The sequence below is a fragment of the Anabrus simplex genome, chromosome 2, assembly GCF_040414725.1.
Source record: "Anabrus simplex isolate iqAnaSimp1 chromosome 2, ASM4041472v1, whole genome shotgun sequence".
NCBI lineage: Eukaryota > Metazoa > Arthropoda > Insecta > Orthoptera > Tettigoniidae > Anabrus > Anabrus simplex.
Window position 1 is genome coordinate 869,077,765 of NC_090266.1, and position 20,601 is coordinate 869,098,365.

Below are 20,601 nucleotides of genomic sequence, written 5' to 3' on the forward strand. Positions count from 1 at the left end.
GGTAACCTATCCTCCTCCATTCGCCTCACATGAACCCACCACTGAAGCCAGTTCATGCGTACAGCTTCATCCATCGATCATTCCTAAATTAGCCTTTATCTCCTCATTCTGAGTACTGCCTGCCATTGTTCCCACCTGTTTGTACCAGCAATCATTCTTGCTACTTTCATGTCTGTTACTTCTAACTTATGAATAAGATATCCTGAGTCCACCCAGCTTTCGCTCCCGTAAAGCAAAGTTGGTCTGAAAACAGACCGATGTAAAGATAGTTTTGTCTGGGAGCTGACTTCCTTCTTACAGCATACTGCTGATCGCAACTGCGAGCTCACTGAATTAGCTTTACGACACCTTTATTCAATCTCACTTACTATATTACCATCCTGGGAGAACACACAACCTAAATACTTGAAATTATCGACCTGTTCTAGCTTTGTATCACCAATCTGACATTCAATTCTGTTGAATTTCTTACCTACTGACATCAATTTAGTCTTCAAAACGCTAATATTCATACCATACTCATTGCACCTATTTTCAAGTTCCAAGATATTAAACTGCAGGCTTTTGGCACAGTCTGCCATTAAGACCAAGTTTTCAGCATAGGCCAAACTGCTTACTACATTTCCACCTAACTGAATCCCTCCCTGCCATTTTACACCTTTCAGCAGATGATCCATGTAAACTACGAACAGCAATGGTGAAAGATTGCAGCCTTGTCTAAACCCTGTAAGTACCCTGAACCAAGAACTCATTCTACCATCAATTCTGACTGAAGCCCAATTGTCAACATAAATGCCTTTGATTGATTTTAATAACCTACCTTCAATTCCATAGTCCCCCAGTATAGCGAACATCTTTTCCCTTGGTACCCTGTCATATGCTTTCTCTAGATCTACGAAACATAAACACAACTGCCTATTCTTCTTGTAGCATTTTTCAATTACCGGGCGCATACTGGTAATCTGATCCTGACAGCCTCTCTGTGGTCTGAAACCACACTGGTTTTCATCTAACTTCCTCTCAAAGACTGATTGCACCCTCCCTTCCAAGATTCCAGTGAATACCTTGCCTGGTATACTAATCAATGAGATACCTCGATAGTTGTTGCAATCCTTCCTGTTCCCTTGCTTATAGATAGGTGCAATTACTGCTTTTGTCCAATCTGAAGGTACCTTACCAACACTAAATGCTAATTTTACTACTTTATGAAGCCATTTCATCCCTGCCTTCCCACTATACTTCACCATTTCAGGTCTAATTTCATCTATTCCTGCTGCTTTATGACAATGGAGTTTATTTACCATCCTTTCCACTTCCTCAAGCGTAATTTCACCAATATCATTTTCCTCCTCCCCATGAGGATACCACAAGGATGATTTCCTTTTACATTGAGAAGATGTTCAAAATATTCCCTCCACCTGTCCAGTGATTCCCTGGGATCTATTATGAGTTCACCTGAATTACTCAAAACACTGTTCATTTCCTTTTATCCCTCCCTTCCTAAGATTCTTTCTTACTGTCCAGAAAGGTTTCCCTGCTGCTTGACCTAGCCTTTCCAGATTATTACCAAAATCTTTCCACGACTTCTTTTTGGATTCAACAACTATTTGTTTCGCTGTGTTTCTTTCATCTACATACAAATCCCTCTCTGCCTCGGCCCTTGTTTGGAACCATTTCTGATAAGCCTTCTTATTACATTTACAAGCTGCTCTCACTTCATCAGTCCACCAAGATGTTCGCCTCTTCCCATCTTTACACACAGTTGTTCCTGGGCATTCCCTTGCTATTTCTCCAACGGCATCCCTGTATGCCACCCATTCACTTTCTATATCCTGAACCTGCTTACTGTCCACTGTTCGAAATTTCTCACTAATCATATCCACGTACTTCTCTCTAATTTCCTCGTCCTGGAGATTTTCTACTCTTATTCGTTTGCAGACAGATCTCACTTTCACTAGGCCTAGAGATACTTAGTTCACTACAGATCAGATAGTGGTCTGTATCATCGAAAAATCCCCGGAAAACTTGTACATTCCTAACAGATTTCCTGAATTCAAAGTCGGTTAAGATAGAGTCTATTATGGATCTGGTACCTGTAGCCTCCCATGTGTAGTGGTGAATAGCCTTATGCTTGAAGAATGTATTCGTAACTGCTAAATCCATACCAGCACACAAGTCCAGCAAACGCTTCCCACTCCCATTAGCTTCCATATCTTCCCCATATTTACCAATCACCCTTTCGTATCCTTCAGTTCTATTCCCAACTCTCGCATTGAAATCGCCCATTAGCACTATTCTATCCTTGCTGTTGACCCTCACCACGATGTCACTCAATGCTTCATAAAACTTGTCAACTTCATCCTCATCTGCACCCTCACATGGTGAATACATGGACACAATTCTTGTCCTAATTCCTCCCACTGACAAATCTATCCACATCATTTGCTCATTTACGTGCCTAACAGAAACTATGGTGCGTGCAATTGTATTCATGATAAACAGCCCTGCCCCAGACTCTGCCCTTCCCTTTCTAACACCCGTCAAGTACACTTTATAATCTCCTATATCTTCCTCGTTATCTCCCCTTACCCGAATATCACTTACTCCTAGCACATCCAGATGCATCCTCTTTGCTGACTCAGCCAGTTCTACTTTCTTTCTTCCATAAGCCCCATTAATATTGATAGCTCCCCATCGAATTCCATTTTGTTCGCCAAGTTGTTTCCAAAGAGTCCCTCGCCTGTCAAATGGGAGTGGGACGCCGTTACCCCCATAGGTCCGAGTCTTGCTTAAAATGTTCTGAGCTCGGTAAATTCATGAAGCAGGATGCAACCCTACTTGCACATAGTTCAAGTGAGGATCTCTCCTCTAACAGGTTATGGACCACCAGTGAATTGTATAGTCCTAGCCACTTGAGCACAAGGAGGGCCATGACTCAGAATATGTGCGAGATGCCCACTCCCATTCCATAGCAACTGGTATCCTGACTCTCAGGACCACTTACTAGGCCACTCAGCCGTTGCCCATGGTTCACGAACTAGGACGTGACTACAGTAACCCACACCATGAACCATCTTATTAATGTTTCTGGCATATATAATGAACCATTTGATATGTTGTGTAATTTGTTTTATTGGCTGATGATGACCTTGACCTTAGGTTGAAACTAGTACCATATAAATGTTTTATTGTAATGTAAACCGCACTACAAAATTTTGTATTGAAAAGGTGGAACTGTTAAACTCTTTTAATTATCTATGTAAGCAGATTGCAGTCAAATTGAAGGGCAAATTGTGCAAAACCAATATTTGGTCTGCCCTTGTATGGTTCTGAATGTTGGGCTGAACAGATGCAGCATCGCCAGTGAATGCATGTCACAGTGCTGTGGATGCTGCGATGGTCAGCGGGCGTCACTCCGCATGACAAAATGAACAATGAGCAATAAGCGTTAAAATTATCACCATGAGTTTACTACTTCAGAAGTTGTGCCCATCAGCGGAAAGAACAGTTCCACTTGTATGGGATGAACACCATCTAGTACAGAAAGCTCTTGCCATCAAGGAACCGAAGAAAAGCAGAGGGCATCCTAAGGCAACATGGAAATGAATTGCTGAGGCTGCTTTAAGGAAAAGTGAAGTGTCACTAGATATAGTGAAAGAACCTCGGACATACTCCCTCTGAGTCAGATGAGCCAACCCTGGGTGAGTTTGGGATTGTCTGTTTTATGGGTACTGTAAAACCGCATAATAATAATAATAATAATAATAATAATAATAATAATAATAATAATAATAATAATAATAATAATAATAATAAGAATAAGAAGAAGAAGAAGAAGAAGAAGAAGAAGACGAAGAAGAAGAAGAATACAGCCAGTTAGAATTGGCTATACCATAGAAGAAATAATTATTTCTGCTAGCAACAGATGTCTTTGAGTGAGATGACATCTGTTGCTTTATTGGAATTGATTTGTGTTGCCCAGTAACCTATATGAGTGAGGGTAGGAAGCAAGGTAGGCCAGTTCTACAAACTCTGCTCTAGTTGTTATGACAACAACTGTGCAGCCAAAGACCAATAAGGAATGTCAAGACAGTGTTTTTCTTATCTGTTTCATGTATGCATATAGTTTTTCGGCAATGCTGAGGTAGGAGAGGTCTAGGACTGGGAAGGTAGTGATTGTGGCCTTACTTAAGGTACAACCCCATAATTTTCCTGGTTTGAAATTGGAAAACCAAAAAGAAAAAGAATACCCTTCAGGGCAGCCAACAATGAGATTCTAACACACCATCTTCCGAATGTAAGCCTACAGCTACACAGAAGCCGATTTGCTCGGTCAGGATGTGTAAGGGATAGAAGTGATAGAAAAAGAGAGAATCCTACTATTATTGTTTTTTTGCAGTGAACATATGGATTATTATAACAATTAACTTAATTTCCTTTGTCTAGAGCAGGGCAGGTAAATGTATACTATTGAATGTATACATAGAGTTAAAAGGTGATAGCAGGTCACCCCCTGGCAGAGATATCGAAGTAGCTATTGCAGCTGGAGTAGGCTAACGGTGACTCGAATGTTCTTGTCTTTACATGTCGAGAATTGAAGTTGCTGCCATTTAAAAATAACTGGGAGGTGTAATTTTACTACCATACATAAAAAGATGCCAATTCCAAGTTTTTGCTATGCAGCCATACACTTACTAGCCAGGGAGTTTGGTTCCACACACATCATGTGAGAGAATTTTTACAGTTATAAATTTTCTTTTTGTTATTTGCTTTACGTCGCACCGAGACAGATAGGTCTTATGGCGACGATGGGACAGGGAAGGAAGCGGCCGTGGCCTTAATTAAGGTACAGCCCCAGCATTTGCCTGGTGTGAAAATGGGAAACCACGGAAAACCATCTTCAGGGCTGCCGACAACGGGGTTCGAACCCACGATCTCCCGAATACTGGATACTGGCCGCAATTAAGCGACTGCAGCTATTGAGCTCGGTGTTGTAAAAATTAATGAATCGAAGTTGTGAGCAAACATTACAGATGATAAACTCTGAAGATTTATGTGTTTGTCTATGTACAGGTTTTTTGTATTTTGTATACACTGCATTTTTTTAAATATCAAGGATGCAACATAATAATGAAGTTACGGAATATTGTTTATTTTGTTACAGACACACACAACTTGGAAATGTAAACTTTTACAAACTCAAATTTTTTTCTGTCGATATGTAATGTAAATAAACAGTAACAATGAAAAGGTTACTTGTTTTTTAAAGTGAGGGTTATCTCATATTTACTCTACCTTAGTAGCATATATGGCCTTCTCTGGCATTGTTCAGGTCTCTGACACTCTGTGACATGTTTGCAATCAGTACGTTAACATCATCTTGAGGAAGTCTGGCTCCATGGGTAAATAGTTAACATTCTGGACTTTGGTCCAGGGTGCCCCAGGTTCAATACCTGCCTGGGGTGGAGATTTTAACCTTAACATTGATTAATTCATCTGGCTTGGGGGCTAGGTGTGTGTGCACCATGTTCATCATTACAAATCATCTTAGGTAGGGCTTCATCCACACAGACATGCAGGTTTGCCTATAGGCCACCTACTAGAAAAAGCCTGCACCAGCCTCTTTGGAGGCCATGTGCTATCATCATCATCATCATCATCATCATCATCATCATCATCATCATCTTGAGAAAGAAGGTCCCTTTCCATCTGGGCAAATCTAATGAGGTCTGGGAGTGTCTGTGGAGGTTGTGGACGATCAAAAGTAGCCATTTTCAACCTGCCCCATGCATGCTCAATGCAGTTCATGTCCAGTGAATTAGCTGGCTAATTCATATGGTTGATACCCGTCTCTCTCCTGAAGTTCCTCACTGATGCACCTCAATGAGAGCGAACATTGGTTGTTGATGAAAATTAATTTAGCACCATATTCATCCATAATTCCAGCCCAATCACTACCGCCACGACCAGAAGCATGAACCTCTTGAAGATGCCAATAATTTCCACTGCATCCTGTATGTCTCCACACCCTTCATCGTCATGTATCTGTCCTAGGTGATACCCTGCAAACATCCAACCCCTAATTAAGATGCTGGATGGCCCACATTCTCCTCCCAACACAATGACGGTTCTCTAGTGGAAAGCATCAAATTGGTCGAAATGACCTTATTTGGCCACTATGCATCCGATTCTATACAGTTTCTGCCAATACACGGAACTGGGTTGCCCTCAAGAAGTCATCTCGTAATTGTTAAGAAGTCAAAGTACGTCTCCTCTGCACTGTAATGCAGATGAATCGATCTTGACGTGTTGTCACCCTCGATCGACCTTCCCTCGATCAGTCAATCACATCATTGGTCTCACAGTACCTCTTTCACATTTCTGACACTGCACTTTCAGCAAACTTTACAATGCACGATACTGCTGCTTGTGTATGTCCACCCTGAATCAAAGTCACAATTCTGGCTCGGTCAAACTGGGAAATATGCACTGCACATGAAATGTAAACACTAGCTAAAGCTCATACTACATTGTATATATTACTTTTAGTATTCACCTGAAATGGCATAGTTCACCCCAGGCTCAACACAAACTGTAGGCAATGATATCCACTGTATTGTAAACAAGCAACAGAATGACCTGCATGTGTATACAGAGTTCTCTACCACTTACAACAAGACCTACCAAGGCCTATGCCCTACCTTTTAATGTGTATAATCCCACAATATTCCAGAAGTTTTCTGAGGTGTTCAGTTGCTTTGATAACTGCTAACAGATGGTTTAAGGTTAGGAAAATTGGGGTAGTAATTCTTTTCAATGGTCCACATATAACCCCTCAGCATGGTGTATTTAAATGCCCGGTTGTCTCTGTGCTGCAGGAGGAGTTCTGAGCGCGGTGTTTGAACTTCCTCAGATTCGTGCAAGATTTTATTCAAAGCAACACAACTTTGGTACTGTTTCATGGATTTCAACAAAACTTTCATATTTATGTTTAGAAAACTCCATTCTTTTGGAAAATATGATGCTATCTTACCTTAGTAGTTGAGTTTGGTGTGGAACGTCTTGAAGCATCCCTAAAAGCAGAGACCCGCTTCGCAGTCTGGTCACCAAAACGCTGTGTCTCTCTGAATTTTCTGTTTGCAGCACACGAGACATCACTTGGTTAGCTTACTCTTTCCCTCAGTTGGTGGGATTCTCTCAGGGAAATGCCTTTCAGTGAGAAGGGGCACATTTTTGTCCGAAGAATGACGTCCAGGCACTCTTCTTTCAAATGAACCTGAATGTTCCAGAAGCAGTGCCTGGACGACATCCACCCCAAATTTCAAATGATCTATTCTAGTTTTGGGTGAATTTCTCCAGCAAGTGATCATTGCATTTAGAATTGCAACATTCATTAACCTCCAGAAAAACTTGATGTACCATTTGGTCATCTTCTTCCTCTCCTAAAGATAGACATGAAGTAGCTGATCTTTCAAATCGATCCCACCCATGTGATCAATATAATCGGCAACCGAAACAGACTTTTCTTTTCCCTGACCACACTTTGTTTTCTTTGTGATGGTTTCTGCCCCACGGAATGTAGAAATCATTGTGACATCTTTCTTATCACGCCATTTTAGGATGGAAACCTGGTTGGAATGCCGAGCTATAATTTCTCCCTTCTTTAATTCTGTGTTGATCACATCTTTCGCGACGTCCTTTCTGTTGAGGTGCAAAGTTTCTACACAGTCACTTTTCAACGATTATCACCTTTGAGCCAAAGCAGGTGAATTATAAAAATTATACATCCACAATGTATAGCCTTTGTTGAGATGCAAGTGATAAAACAATAGCATACATTTTTGTTGTGTCTGTTGATGTTTGTATTGTTTCAAATACAGTATCTTTGCCTGTGTATATTATAAATGACCAAAGATAGCCTGAACTTGATTCACATACTCCATATGATTTTATGCCAAATTTTGCGGATTTTAGAGTATATATTGCCTAAAAGACAACCTACCCCGTCACAGGGTTAGTGACTCATCAACTGTGATGTTCTATTCAGGTAAGTACAAAGTCTGGAAAGTATTTTTTAGGCAGGACATAATTGGGTAAATTTTGAAAAGTTTGCAGTATCCCTGATATGTATCAACTGCCTCATTGTTGTTGAAATCCATAAAATTACTAACTGATTCAAATCTATCCATTGAAATAACAAACACAAAAATTGGCATAGACGAAATAGAGTTTTTAGAAAAATAGCTTTGAAGCGTAGGCTTTTGTATTTTACCCATTAGCATATAAAGAGCCATCACAACGTATATCTCATCCTTCGTGACTGGTTTCCAATCCTGGATTCTTTGCTCAGCATATAAATTTGTTTCACGAACTATTAGTTTACACTAACCCGTCCATAAAGAACATCTTAAAAACCTTCACACCATCACATTCCCCAACTACTTCATTCTCAGGTCCTGGGTTCCCTATAAACTGTTCTATTTGAACCCTGTAATTGCCATTCTGTGCACTATCACTCATACAGGATTCCAAATCAAGGACTTTGTGTACAGTGATGTCATCCACATCACTCAAATCACTATCCGAATCTAAAAAACTTCCATCAGAATCACTCAACTGTTCACCTAAAACAACCTTCATTTCTACGCTTAATAATCTGCACTTGCTTGTAGAAGCCATCTCCACTCACGACCGACGGAATGCAAGACAGCGTGCGATAAGAAAAATGGACGGGAAAGAACAGTCTCAAGAGAGCCCTGAATAGACAAAATTTATGATTATGTTGACAGTCAGGTTCCTCCCCAAGAGGAAATGCAGATATAATGCAAGAAGTTTGCATAGCAGTCGCCAAATAGCAGACAAAATCAGTGCTTACCCCTGGTGGCAGAGATAAACATTCCTTGAAATATCACTCGAATTTCAGTGACAAAACACTATCGAAATGGGGATCAAGGTATAACATTCGAAAGCTCAAACCTTCCGCTTCAAGGAGAAATGAGTTAAAACACAAACAGCTTCAATTGTAACCGCTGCATCACAGTACAGTACACGCATGTACCATGCGAGCAGTGCGCGTCACTCCTCCGCGCGCGTGAATTCCACTGCATGATGAGCAGTGCTCGGCACTCCACGCTGACAGGTTAATGACAGAAGACTAAAAGCACCACAGAGAACAAAAACACTGGGTAAAGACGTAGTATTTACCAAGAATAACGGCCGAGAGGATTCGTCATGCTGACCACACGACACCTCGTAATCTGCAAGCCTTTGGGCTGAGCAGCATTCACTTGGTAGGCCAAGGCCCTTTGAGGCTGTTGCACCATGGGTTTTATTTGATTTTTAGCAGAATTTACATCAAATTACATTTTTTCTGAAATTCACCCTTTGCCCTCAGACAAAATACATTGCCACTTGCGAAGAGTTAAGATTAAAATTCCTGACCTGTCCAGGAATTGAACCCAGGGCTCTCTGAACTGAAGACCACTATGCTGACCCTTCAGCCAAGCAGCCAGATAAACTAAGTTATGTGCCCAGCAGTGTAATTAAATGAGTAACTGAAGAATTAATTTGCTCTATGTCTTACAACTGTCAGAGAATCTGATACATGCATATGCTACAAGTTGTGGGCCCAATATCTTCATCTAAAGGTGTTTTAATGCAACACTTGTTAGTTGTTGGCTTCCAGCACATTAAGGACTTCTGTGGGACAGAATGTCAATAACCAGTACCTGTGTATAATGCACTGGGTATATGGAACCTTTTCAGGATGAATGATTGTTATATATGCTAAAAGTAAAATATTAAACAAGAATATAAGGTTATTACCAGCATAAAAAAATACCATAAGAAATAGTAAATTTAAAAGATGGACAATTGTTTTTAAGTCTGCTTAATTATCCAAAAGAATAATTCCCCTCACTTAAAACTCATTCATGTTCTACAGGCTAAGCTTTGTTGCTGCAACCACAGAGTTCTATCTTGATCAGTTATTTTCAGCTCTGTACAAGAGCTGCAGGTCATTTGAGTAGCCATGTTTTTAAAATAGTACTCTCTTGGTCATCCTCATCCTCTCTTTCCAGCAACTTTTCCTTCAAAGATGTTGCAAAGGAAGACAATGTGTCTGAATATGTGCCCCCAATTTTTACCATCTGTGTTTCAATCTCACGGATCAGATTTCTTTTCTCACCTACTTCCTTGAGAATATGTTCCTTTGTCAAATTTTTTTCTCCACAACCACATCTCTGGTTCTTCCAGCCTTTACCTTACACATTTTACCAGTATTCAACTATCACCTCCATTTGTAAGGACACTCCAATCAAAGCTCCTCGCAAATTATTTTCCTTCTTTCAATATTTATATACATACTAGCTAGCAGATGCTTTTTCCTTCTAAAAGGGTTTCTTGGCTGTTGATATTTTTTTCTTCACCTCATGGATACTTCTGCTTCTATTGTCACTGGTAATGATGCTTCCAAGATAGCAAAACTGGCTTATCTGCTCAATTTTTTAATTTTTCACTTCAAAATATAAGAAGGATCTTGATTGGATTATTATAAACCTTACTGATTACAGGAGTAAATAGAAATAAATTTAACACAATTTTTGAGCACCTTGTTTCTTTGTATTTGTATTTACAAAACTGTCAACATTTTCTTATAAATCATATCCCAAAGATATACAATGTTTTATACAACAGCTGAAGAAATAGATATTGTACAAGATGTGTCCAAGTAGATCTAATTACTGGAAAGACATGTGGCATCAACAGGCATGACAAAATTAACACAATATATATAAAACTATGATAACAGCAACAGATCTTATTATTTAAATTATACTTGCCAAAATTACAAGATGAGAAATTAATAGCAAGTCAAATATAATAAATCCTTAAACAAACTACAATAATAATTTAAAGCATTAAACATAGCCCCATAATTGAGCAGGAGTGTCTAAAGTGGAGCGTATGATATAATAAATAATATGGAAAAAAACATAAAGTACATGACAACCAATGAGTAATAAATAAGTGGACAAATAAGGATTGCTTATGAACAGAAATGATTTCAAAATAATTGGAAGACTTCACAACATCTTAAGTCTTTCAAAAGGGACTTAGTGCAAGCTTCAATCATGATTGTACGAGAGTTGTGATTTGTTTGAATGTTCTGATGCATAGAGTTCAAGTTAGTGCAAAGTATCTACCACCATAACTTACATAGTAAGTTAAATACATTTAAAGTTTCACATATAAAGGAATTTAGTGGTCAAGATTACAATTTACTATGCCAAATCAAAAGTGTCATGAAACTATCGCCTAAGTAACCTCCGTTGGTGCCACAGAACTGTATAAAAGTTAGAGATATTCAGCAAGCATTTCACATACAGCCAAATGTCTGAATTTCATAAGCCAACTGTAACCAAATGTTTCGTTTGTCCTGTAAAGATAGTCTCATTAACGCAGATTTTAAAAATTAGCAATGGAAAAAGTTTTGATGATAATGATTACTCATGATGATGATAAGTCATGGAAACCAGTCATGAATTTATCTGCTGAGTCAACACACGTAAAAGAAAAGACATGATACACTAAATAAATGAAAGGGGAAACCATAAAAATAATGATATGGTGTATGATAAAAACAGAGGAGAGGAAGAACAGCACTTGAAATTTCAAGTTATGACAACTACTGGGCATCACACTTCAGGGTCACTAATGATCATCAGGATAATCAGGTTTGGAAGCTCAAAAACTGTACTCACTAGGTTCATATGAACGAATAACATAAATCATGACACGAAGACCCAATCATGGCTTAAGAGAGTAATGAAAGTTATCAACTTCAAAACCTGGGACAAAGAACAAATTCTGAAATACAAAACATGGATCATTTGACCTCATGAAACAAACCTTACTGGAATGCATACACACGCCACTAAGTCGAACCTGTCATTTTGAGGGGTCATGGAGGAGCAACTCGTTATTAACATCACATTCAGTGACTTCCCATGACTTTTGGCCACTCAGTGTCCGTCCGTCTGTCTGTCCATCCATCCGTCCGTCCCTCCGTCTGTCTCCGTCTATCTGTCCACCCGCCCGCCCATCTGTCTGTCCGTCCGTCCGTCCGTCCGTCCGTCCGTCCGTCCGTCCGTCCGTCCGTCCGTCCGTCCGTCCGCCTGTCCGTCTGTCTCTCCGTCCACCTGTCCGTCTGTCCATCCATCTGTCCGTCTGTCTGTCCATCCATCCGTCCCTCCGTCTGTCTCCGTCCGTCCACCTGCCCGCCCGTCTGTCCACTCACCTGTCCGTCCGTCCGTCCGTCCATCCATCCATCCGTCCGACTGTCTGTCTGTCTGTCCCCCACCCGCCCGCCCGCCTGTCTGCCTGTCCGTCGTCTGTCCATCTGTCTATCTGTATGTCTGTCTGTCTGTCTGAATGTCCCTTATTGCAAAATAATCATTTATACTTTTTTGTTCACAATTTGTAACAAGGAAATGCTTCCATGATTCATCCCTTTTTATCAGGTATGATAACATTAGTTGTGGTATAATTGCATATCTTTACCACAAAAAAAAAAAAAAATCACACCTTTCAACTAATCATGATTGTGACAAGTTAGAGCTTCTAAATCTCCAATTACTTCACAAAAGTGATTTCAGTTTTTAACATACAAAAATAATACTCTTATATGCATCACTCTTAATATAACATCACCTCATACGAGAAGAACTTTTCCCTGAGATACAACGGTGAAGTCAAAAAGTCTGTGCATCATCACAGTCAGCAGTTGCGTGCCCAAACACTGAAACATAGACAAGTAATTAGTATTTAATTCATTAAGCAACACAATACTGGTACCTATGTAGCATATAAAAGAACTGGCCACACACACATATACATGCGTGTGCACGCTCTAGCAATGGTCCCACAGTTGAAATTATTTTTTATATTAATGACAGATAATCCTTGAATATACTGTTTTATATTTTCTTTGTATATGCATGATTTTTTTGTTACTGTTTTATAGCATTCTGACACAGGTCTTATGACAACAATGGGATAGGACAACTCTAACCTTAGTTAAGGTACAGAACTAGTACTTGTTTGTTGTGAAAATGGGGAAACCATGGAAAAACATTTTTTCGGGGCTGTTGACGGTGGGGTTTGAACCTATCGTCTCCCGAATGTAAGTTCACAGCAACATGACCCAAATTTCGTGGCCAATCCACTCGGTTATGGATGGATGGATGGATGGATGGATGGATGGATGGATGGATGGATGGATGGATGGATGGATGGATGGATGGATGGATGGATGGATGGATGGATGGATGGATGGATGGATGGATGGATGGATGGATGGATGGATGGATGGATGGATGGATGGATGGATGGATGGATGGATGGATGGATGGATGGATGGATGGATGGATGGATGGATGGATGGATGGATGGATGGATGGATGGATGGATGGATGGATGGATGGATGGATGGATGGATGGATGGATGGATGGATGGATGGATGGATGGATGGATGGATGGATGGATGGATGGATGGATGGATGGATGGATGGATGGATGGATGGATGGATGGATGGATGGATGGATGGATGGATGGATGGATGGATGGATGGATGGATGGATGGATGGATGGATGGATGGATGGATGGATGGATGGATGGATGGATGGATGGATGGATGGATGGATGGATGGATGGATGGATGGATGGATGGATGGATGGATGGATGGATGGATGGATGGATGGATGGATGGATGGATGGATGGATGGATGGATGGATGGATGGATGGATGGATGGATGGATGGATGGATGGATGGATGGATGGATGGATGGATGGATGGATGGATGGATGGATGGATGGATGGATGGATGGATGGATGGATGGATGGATGGATGGATGGATGGATGGATGGATGGATGGATGGATGGATGGATGGATGGATGGATGGATGGATGGATGGATGGATGGATGGATGGATGGATGGATGGATGGATGGATGGATGGATGGATGGATGGATGGATGGATGGATGGATGGATGGATGGATGGATGGATGGATGGATGGATGGATGGATGGATGGATGGATGGATGGATGGATGGATGGATGGATGGATGGATGGATGGATGGATGGATGGATGGATGGATGGATGGATGGATGGATGGATGGATGGATGGATGGATGGATGGATGGATGGATGGATGGATGGATGGATGGATGGATGGATGGATGGATGGATGGATGGATGGATGGATGGATGGATGGATGGATGGATGGATGGATGGATGGATGGATGGATGGATGGATGGATGGATGGATGGATGGATGGATGGATGGATGGATGGATGGATGGATGGATGGATGGATGGATGGATGGATGGATGGATGGATGGATGGATGGATGGATGGATGGATGGATGGATGGATGGATGGATGGATGGATGGATGGATGGATGGATGGATGGATGGATGGATGGATGGATGGATGGATGGATGGATGGATGGATGGATGGATGGATGGATGGATGGATGGATGGATGGATGGATGGATGGATGGATGGATGGATGGATGGATGGATGGATGGATGGATGGATGGATGGATGGATGGATGGATGGATGGATGGATGGATGGATGGATGGATGGATGGATGGATGGATGGATGGATGGATGGATGGATGGATGGATGGATGGATGGATGGATGGATGGATGGATGGATGGATGGATGGATGGATGGATGGATGGATGGATGGATGGATGGATGGATGGATGGATGGATGGATGGATGGATGGATGGATGGATGGATGGATGGATGGATGGATGGATGGATGGATGGATGGATGGATGGATGGATGGATGGATGGATGGATGGATGGATGGATGGATGGATGGATGGATGGATGGATGGATGGATGGATGGATGGATGGATGGATGGATGGATGGATGGATGGATGGATGGATGGATGGATGGATGGATGGATGGATGGATGGATGGATGGATGGATGGATGGATGGATGGATGGATGGATGGATGGATGGATGGATGGATGGATGGATGGATGGATGGATGGATGGATGGATGGATGGATGGATGGATGGATGGATGGATGGATGGATGGATGGATGGATGGATGGATGGATGGATGGATGGATGGATGGATGGATGGATGGATGGATGGATGGATGGATGGATGGATGGATGGATGGATGGATGGATGGATGGATGGATGGATGGATGGATGGATGGATGGATGGATGGATGGATGGATGGATGGATGGATGGATGGATGGATGGATGGATGGATGGATGGATGGATGGATGGATGGATGGATGGATGGATGGATGGATGGATGGATGGATGGATGGATGGATGGATGGATGGATGGATGGATGGATGGATGGATGGATGGATGGATGGATGGATGGATGGATGGATGGATGGATGGATGGATGGATGGATGGATGGATGGATGGATGGATGGATGGATGGATGGATGGATGGATGGATGGATGGATGGATGGATGGATGGATGGATGGATGGATTGTATCAGGAAAGCATAGGCCCTGGCACGTATAAATTACAAATTTTATTTTCTAGCATACAATTCAGTTCCGATACGTGAACAGCTGTGTGAGAGAATGTTCTCGTACCTACTGCACTCCACGAGTGAGAAAGCAAGTCAAGCAAGGTCAAGTGACGTCACCGCCGCTTGCAGCTTACTTCCCCTACCGAAGTTTCTCGATTGTATTTTTACGAACTTTTTAATGCCTGGGCCGATTAACACGAAACCAACGCTGAATTATAGCTAATGTTCTGGAAACAAAACCCTGCAAATTTGAAATATATCCATCCAGTGGTTTCTGAGATATGACAATTTAAAGTTTGGGAGAAATACTCGCCCCTTATCACCAGATTCCAAGCGCTGCCCGCCTGACGTGTATATATAGGCCACTGGGCCAAGGCCATAGCGAGTGCAGTCCCGTCAGTGCAGTCCCGCCAGTGCAGTTCTGTGTACAGAGTCATGTGTGCACAGTGTGTGTAGAAAGTATGCTCTGTCGCGATTCGCGACGACATAATAGTGGCCGTACTCAAACGCTGTTGTAATAGTAAAAGGACGTCGTACCTTAAGTGAAGTTTCCGCCGCGCCGTGACAACTGTAAGATTCTAGACGTTTTTCAAGGTGAATTAGGGTGATATAATACTTACAAATTTGTTATAAAGGTGAAGCTATAATAGGAAGTAATAATTCAAGTGTCTAATATTTCACTAACTAAAATACGACACTGTACTAGTTCCGCATAATTCTAAACTGTGCTAATATCATAAATCAGTGTGTGTGGTAAACTGAAATTGTAATTTAAAACCACTTCTAAGACATATTTCCCTTACAGTGAACTGTGTGAGAATGTTTTTACTCAACATTCGTTCCATAACAGGGTAAAAATTAACTATTTTCATTGTGCACTTTCTCGATCTTTCGATCACTACGGTGAGAAATCCAGTGAACATTAAGGACATTTTTCAATAATATTAAATAGTACGGACTAGTGTGGTGTGAATATAACCATAAAACTGCTTTAATCTGTTAATAATATTTGTTCAGAGACTGTGATAGAGACTGTGATAGATCACGTTTTCAAGTGCTTACGAACTGTGTATATAAAAACTGTGTTTTCTGCAGCATGGACTGTGAATGTTAATTTAACGCTGTAAAATCAGTGAAAAAATAGAACTGTGCATTACAACGGTGTGTGATATTAACATCCGTAATATTTTCAATAGCACCAATTGAACTTTCCGTGTTCCGACATTACTTCCAAGACAAACGGAAATCTTGGCAAAAGAGCTACGAGATCCTGCTACATCAAACGTCGCTTTCAACGAGGGATTTACATGGTTTCTTCAGTTATGGTACCCATCAAGGGACGTCGATGAGGGAGATAAACGTGGTATCTTCACTGAACGTCGCCTGTGTTGAGTTCGAGTCTTCGTCCGCACTCCGTGGAATGTTCCAGACACCGTACAGCACAACTCCAACATGTGTAAGCAGATCTTCTCGCAATCTGAGTGAGTAATTACAACTTACTGACTTTTTACTAAGCACTTTGTTCAGTACAGTGTTCTTAAAAGTGCTGCGTGTGGATATTAATTCATAATTTCATCGTCAGTTAAAAGTTCATATTTTGCTGTAAATTCCTTTCTAAGTCATTAATTAACTGAAGTGCTTTATTCGTTCATTTTTTCAATTTAAACAAACTGAAAGACATACTGCAAGAATTCAAATATTTAATTTATCAAACTTTCCATGACAAGTGTGTGTTTATTTTGTGTTTCAGAATTTAGAAAGACTGTAGGTCAGCACCTTAAATGATGAACTGACAATTTCCAAGGTGCTAGGCAATATTTGTGTGTGTTTGCATTTAAAATTAGAAAGACTGTAGGCTATTCATGATCTATAGAAGAACAATAATTATTTTTGAAATTCTCAAGCGAACAGACGTCAAGAAAATCATATCATAAATCTTTTCTTCTTCATTTTGGCAAATATTAACTACCAAGTTGAGTTGCAATTGCAGGGTGATATATCTGTGGCTATTATTAATAACTTTTATAGAAAAAAGAATTGCTATCTAGTATTTGCCCTGCGATACTATCCATCTCTGTACCTGCTCCAAAACACACCGGACACTACCTGAGATCCTTCCCATACTCAAACCCCACAATCATTTCCCGGTACAGTATGTATGTATGTATGCTATTTTTTTTTTTTTTTGCTAGGGGCTTTACGTCGCACCGACACAGATAGGTCTTATGGCGACAATGGGATAGGAAGGGCCTAGGAGTTGGAAGGAAGCGGCCGTGGCCTTAATTAAGGTACAGCCCCAGCATTTGCCTGGTGTGAAAATGGGAAACCAGGGAAAACCATTTTCAGGGCTGCCGATAGTGGGATTCGAACCTACTATCTCCCGGATGCAAGCTCACAACCGCACGCCTCTACGCGCACGGCCAACTCGCCCGGTATATGTATGTATGTATGTATGTATGTATGTATGTATGTATGTATGTATGTATGTATGTATGTATGTATGTATGTATGTATTATCCAAGTGGGATCCTTTTCTCCTTTTGTATTTGTCCAGTGTTCCTAGTCTTTCACTACCTGTTTGCATCTTCATTTGATGTGTCTTCCCTTTTCCTGTGTTTATTTGGCTTCTTCTGGCTATAGGCAAAGTCAGATGAATAATATGTTCCTAAACTTCCTACAATTACTCTCTAATAATAAATGTACATATTTCAATTACTATAAATTATTTATTGTGATATAAATTTGAACTGATGACCAAAATGTTAAAGTTTATATTCTTTGCAAACAAAGATAATGCTTGAACTTCAATTTTTCAGCTATTACTCAATACAGTACTCATGAACATTACTTGAACATTGTGATGTATACTCCACACCACAGCAGGGAATGAAATTGCAAAACCTTATTTTTCAGAGTTTTAGGAAAGTGATAGCCAGACCACTTCTGAACACTTTGTGAACTGTTCGCATACTGTTGTTGTAGTGAATGTGTATTGTGAATGGACAAATGGCACTATTGCAAATATCTGATGTGAAAACCGCTTAGCACCATATGTGAGTGACAGGAGAGGTAAGCATCGGTTAGGAAAGTTCATAAGGGCCTACTAAAGTGCTGCATTGGAGAAGCTCACTATCAAAATTAACTAGGGGACTACCATTCATGTGTTCAGTAAACTCTGCGATGTATGGGGCTGAAGCAAGAAGATGGCCACTACATCTATGCTATCAAAGGTGCATTAGTAGAAAAGGCTTCAATTTGCATAGCAGCATCAAAATGAGACTTCCGCTGTTTAGCAAAAGTTACCAAAATCGTCTACATACTGTATTTAATGAATCCTGGTATAGATATTTTCATTGTATGTATGTATGTATGTATGTATGTATGTATGTATGCAGAGATGGGAAGACCAGGCAAGCTAGTCGTGCGATTAGGGGCGCGTGGCTATGAGCTTGCATCCGGGAGATAGTGGGTTCGTATCCCGCTGTCGGCAGCCCTGAAGATGGTTTTCTATGGTTTCCCATTTTCACACCAGGAGAATTACGGCCACGGTCACTTCCTTCCAACTCCTAGGCCTTTCCTATCCCATCATCACCATAAGACCTATCTGTGTCGGTGCGACGTAAAAGCCACTAGCAAAAAAAAAAAAAAATTAAAAAAAATAAATAAAAAAAATAAAAAAAGAGATGGGAAGAATACAAGAAAAAAGTAATTGGGCTTGATTACATTTACCTGACATATTTTATTCGATTACAATTTGCTTTTTCAACAAATAATCATAAAATTACAATTACTTTACAGAATGCTAGTTTTAAGGAAATCACCGAATTTTTTCATGCAGCTAGAATGATACAAAGGTTTGCAAAGAAAATATATACTTCATTTTGTGTTCTTTTAGCATAGGCCTAAATACATTAAGTGGCTATCATCACTAAGTGAGACTAAAACTTTGGAACTTTCAAAATGATTTGTTCCATAATTTTTATTTTAGTTAATGACATTTAGCGTCAAATAATTTGCAGATAAATTAATTGTTTCTTAAAATTCTCATTGCTAACTCTCAATGGTTTAATAGGGGAAACCACATCTTTGCATTTACTGAAAAGAAGCCCTAGAGGGGCACTTAAGGAATGTATGTTGAGTGTTCAGCCTGGAGGCTGGTTTGGACCTCGACAGCTCAGCCATCAGCCGTTAGGTGGCCCAGGCATTACCAAAGGGGCATACTAGGGAAATGAGAAGTGAGCCAGAAGTTGCTATTACATCTCAGTCTGCCAAACCCACTGAAATGCAAGCATCAATTGACCCTATGAGCAACATTTTGACACCATTCATAACAGGGACTGGCTGCATAAGGAATGGCATTACTAGCATCACTCATGCCTCGGTCACGTTCATGTTGTCAAAGCCAAGGATGAGACTGAGACAGGTCAATGAAAGTAACATATTTGTTCTAGCCTACACCAGAAGACACAGTGCACTGTAAACAGCAGGTCTTGCCAGCAAAGGCATATTTAAGGAACACCTGTGTTTAATTTTAAGAACATCATTGGAATGTCTTTGAAAGTACTGACATAAAACTAAAAATAGCCAAGATATGCATAGATGTTGATTTCCTTAAGCAGTGCATTTGATTTGATTTAACGCCAAACTTTCTAAGAAACAACAAAAAGAAACACTGGATCACGTCACAAACTACCAAAACTCAAAATAAGACTAATAAAATTTGGTTGAAAGATGAAATCAGATTCTTATACAGGAAAAAATCATTCCTAAATGACAAATTATACAAGACTCACCTGGCAGCAATAAAATTACGTTCTAATGCGCAATGGACACTTTTCTATCAACTAGTCAAAGACAAACTATTTAAAGATTTAGCCAAAAATCAACATCATTTAGAGCATAAACTGAACAAATTAAAGAACTCTAAACTTTACGACAATCAAATTAGACACATTAGCAGACCTGTAGACGATTGCAAGCAGTTCCATCCA

General features: G+C 40.4%; 1 protein-coding gene and 1 pseudogene across 10 annotated transcripts in view; both read right to left on the minus strand.

Annotated features, from left to right (window-relative positions):
* Window positions 1-7,034: 7,034 nt before the first annotated feature.
* LOC136863151 (piggyBac transposable element-derived protein 4-like) lies at window positions 7,035-7,787 on the minus strand (annotated as a pseudogene).
* A 2,801-nt stretch (window positions 7,788-10,588) lies between these two features.
* LOC136864525 (CAP-Gly domain-containing linker protein 1) overlaps window positions 10,589-20,601 on the minus strand; it is a 958,550-nt gene continuing 948,537 nt past the window's right edge. For all 10 annotated transcript variants that reach the window (XM_067141621.2, XM_067141618.2, XM_067141619.2 and 7 more), the window contains one exon: window positions 10,589-12,799. In XM_067141621.2, coding sequence (XP_066997722.2) covers window positions 12,753-12,799 — 47 coding nt within the window. In that variant the 3' untranslated portion in view covers window positions 10,589-12,752. The remainder of the gene's footprint in view (window positions 12,800-20,601) is intronic.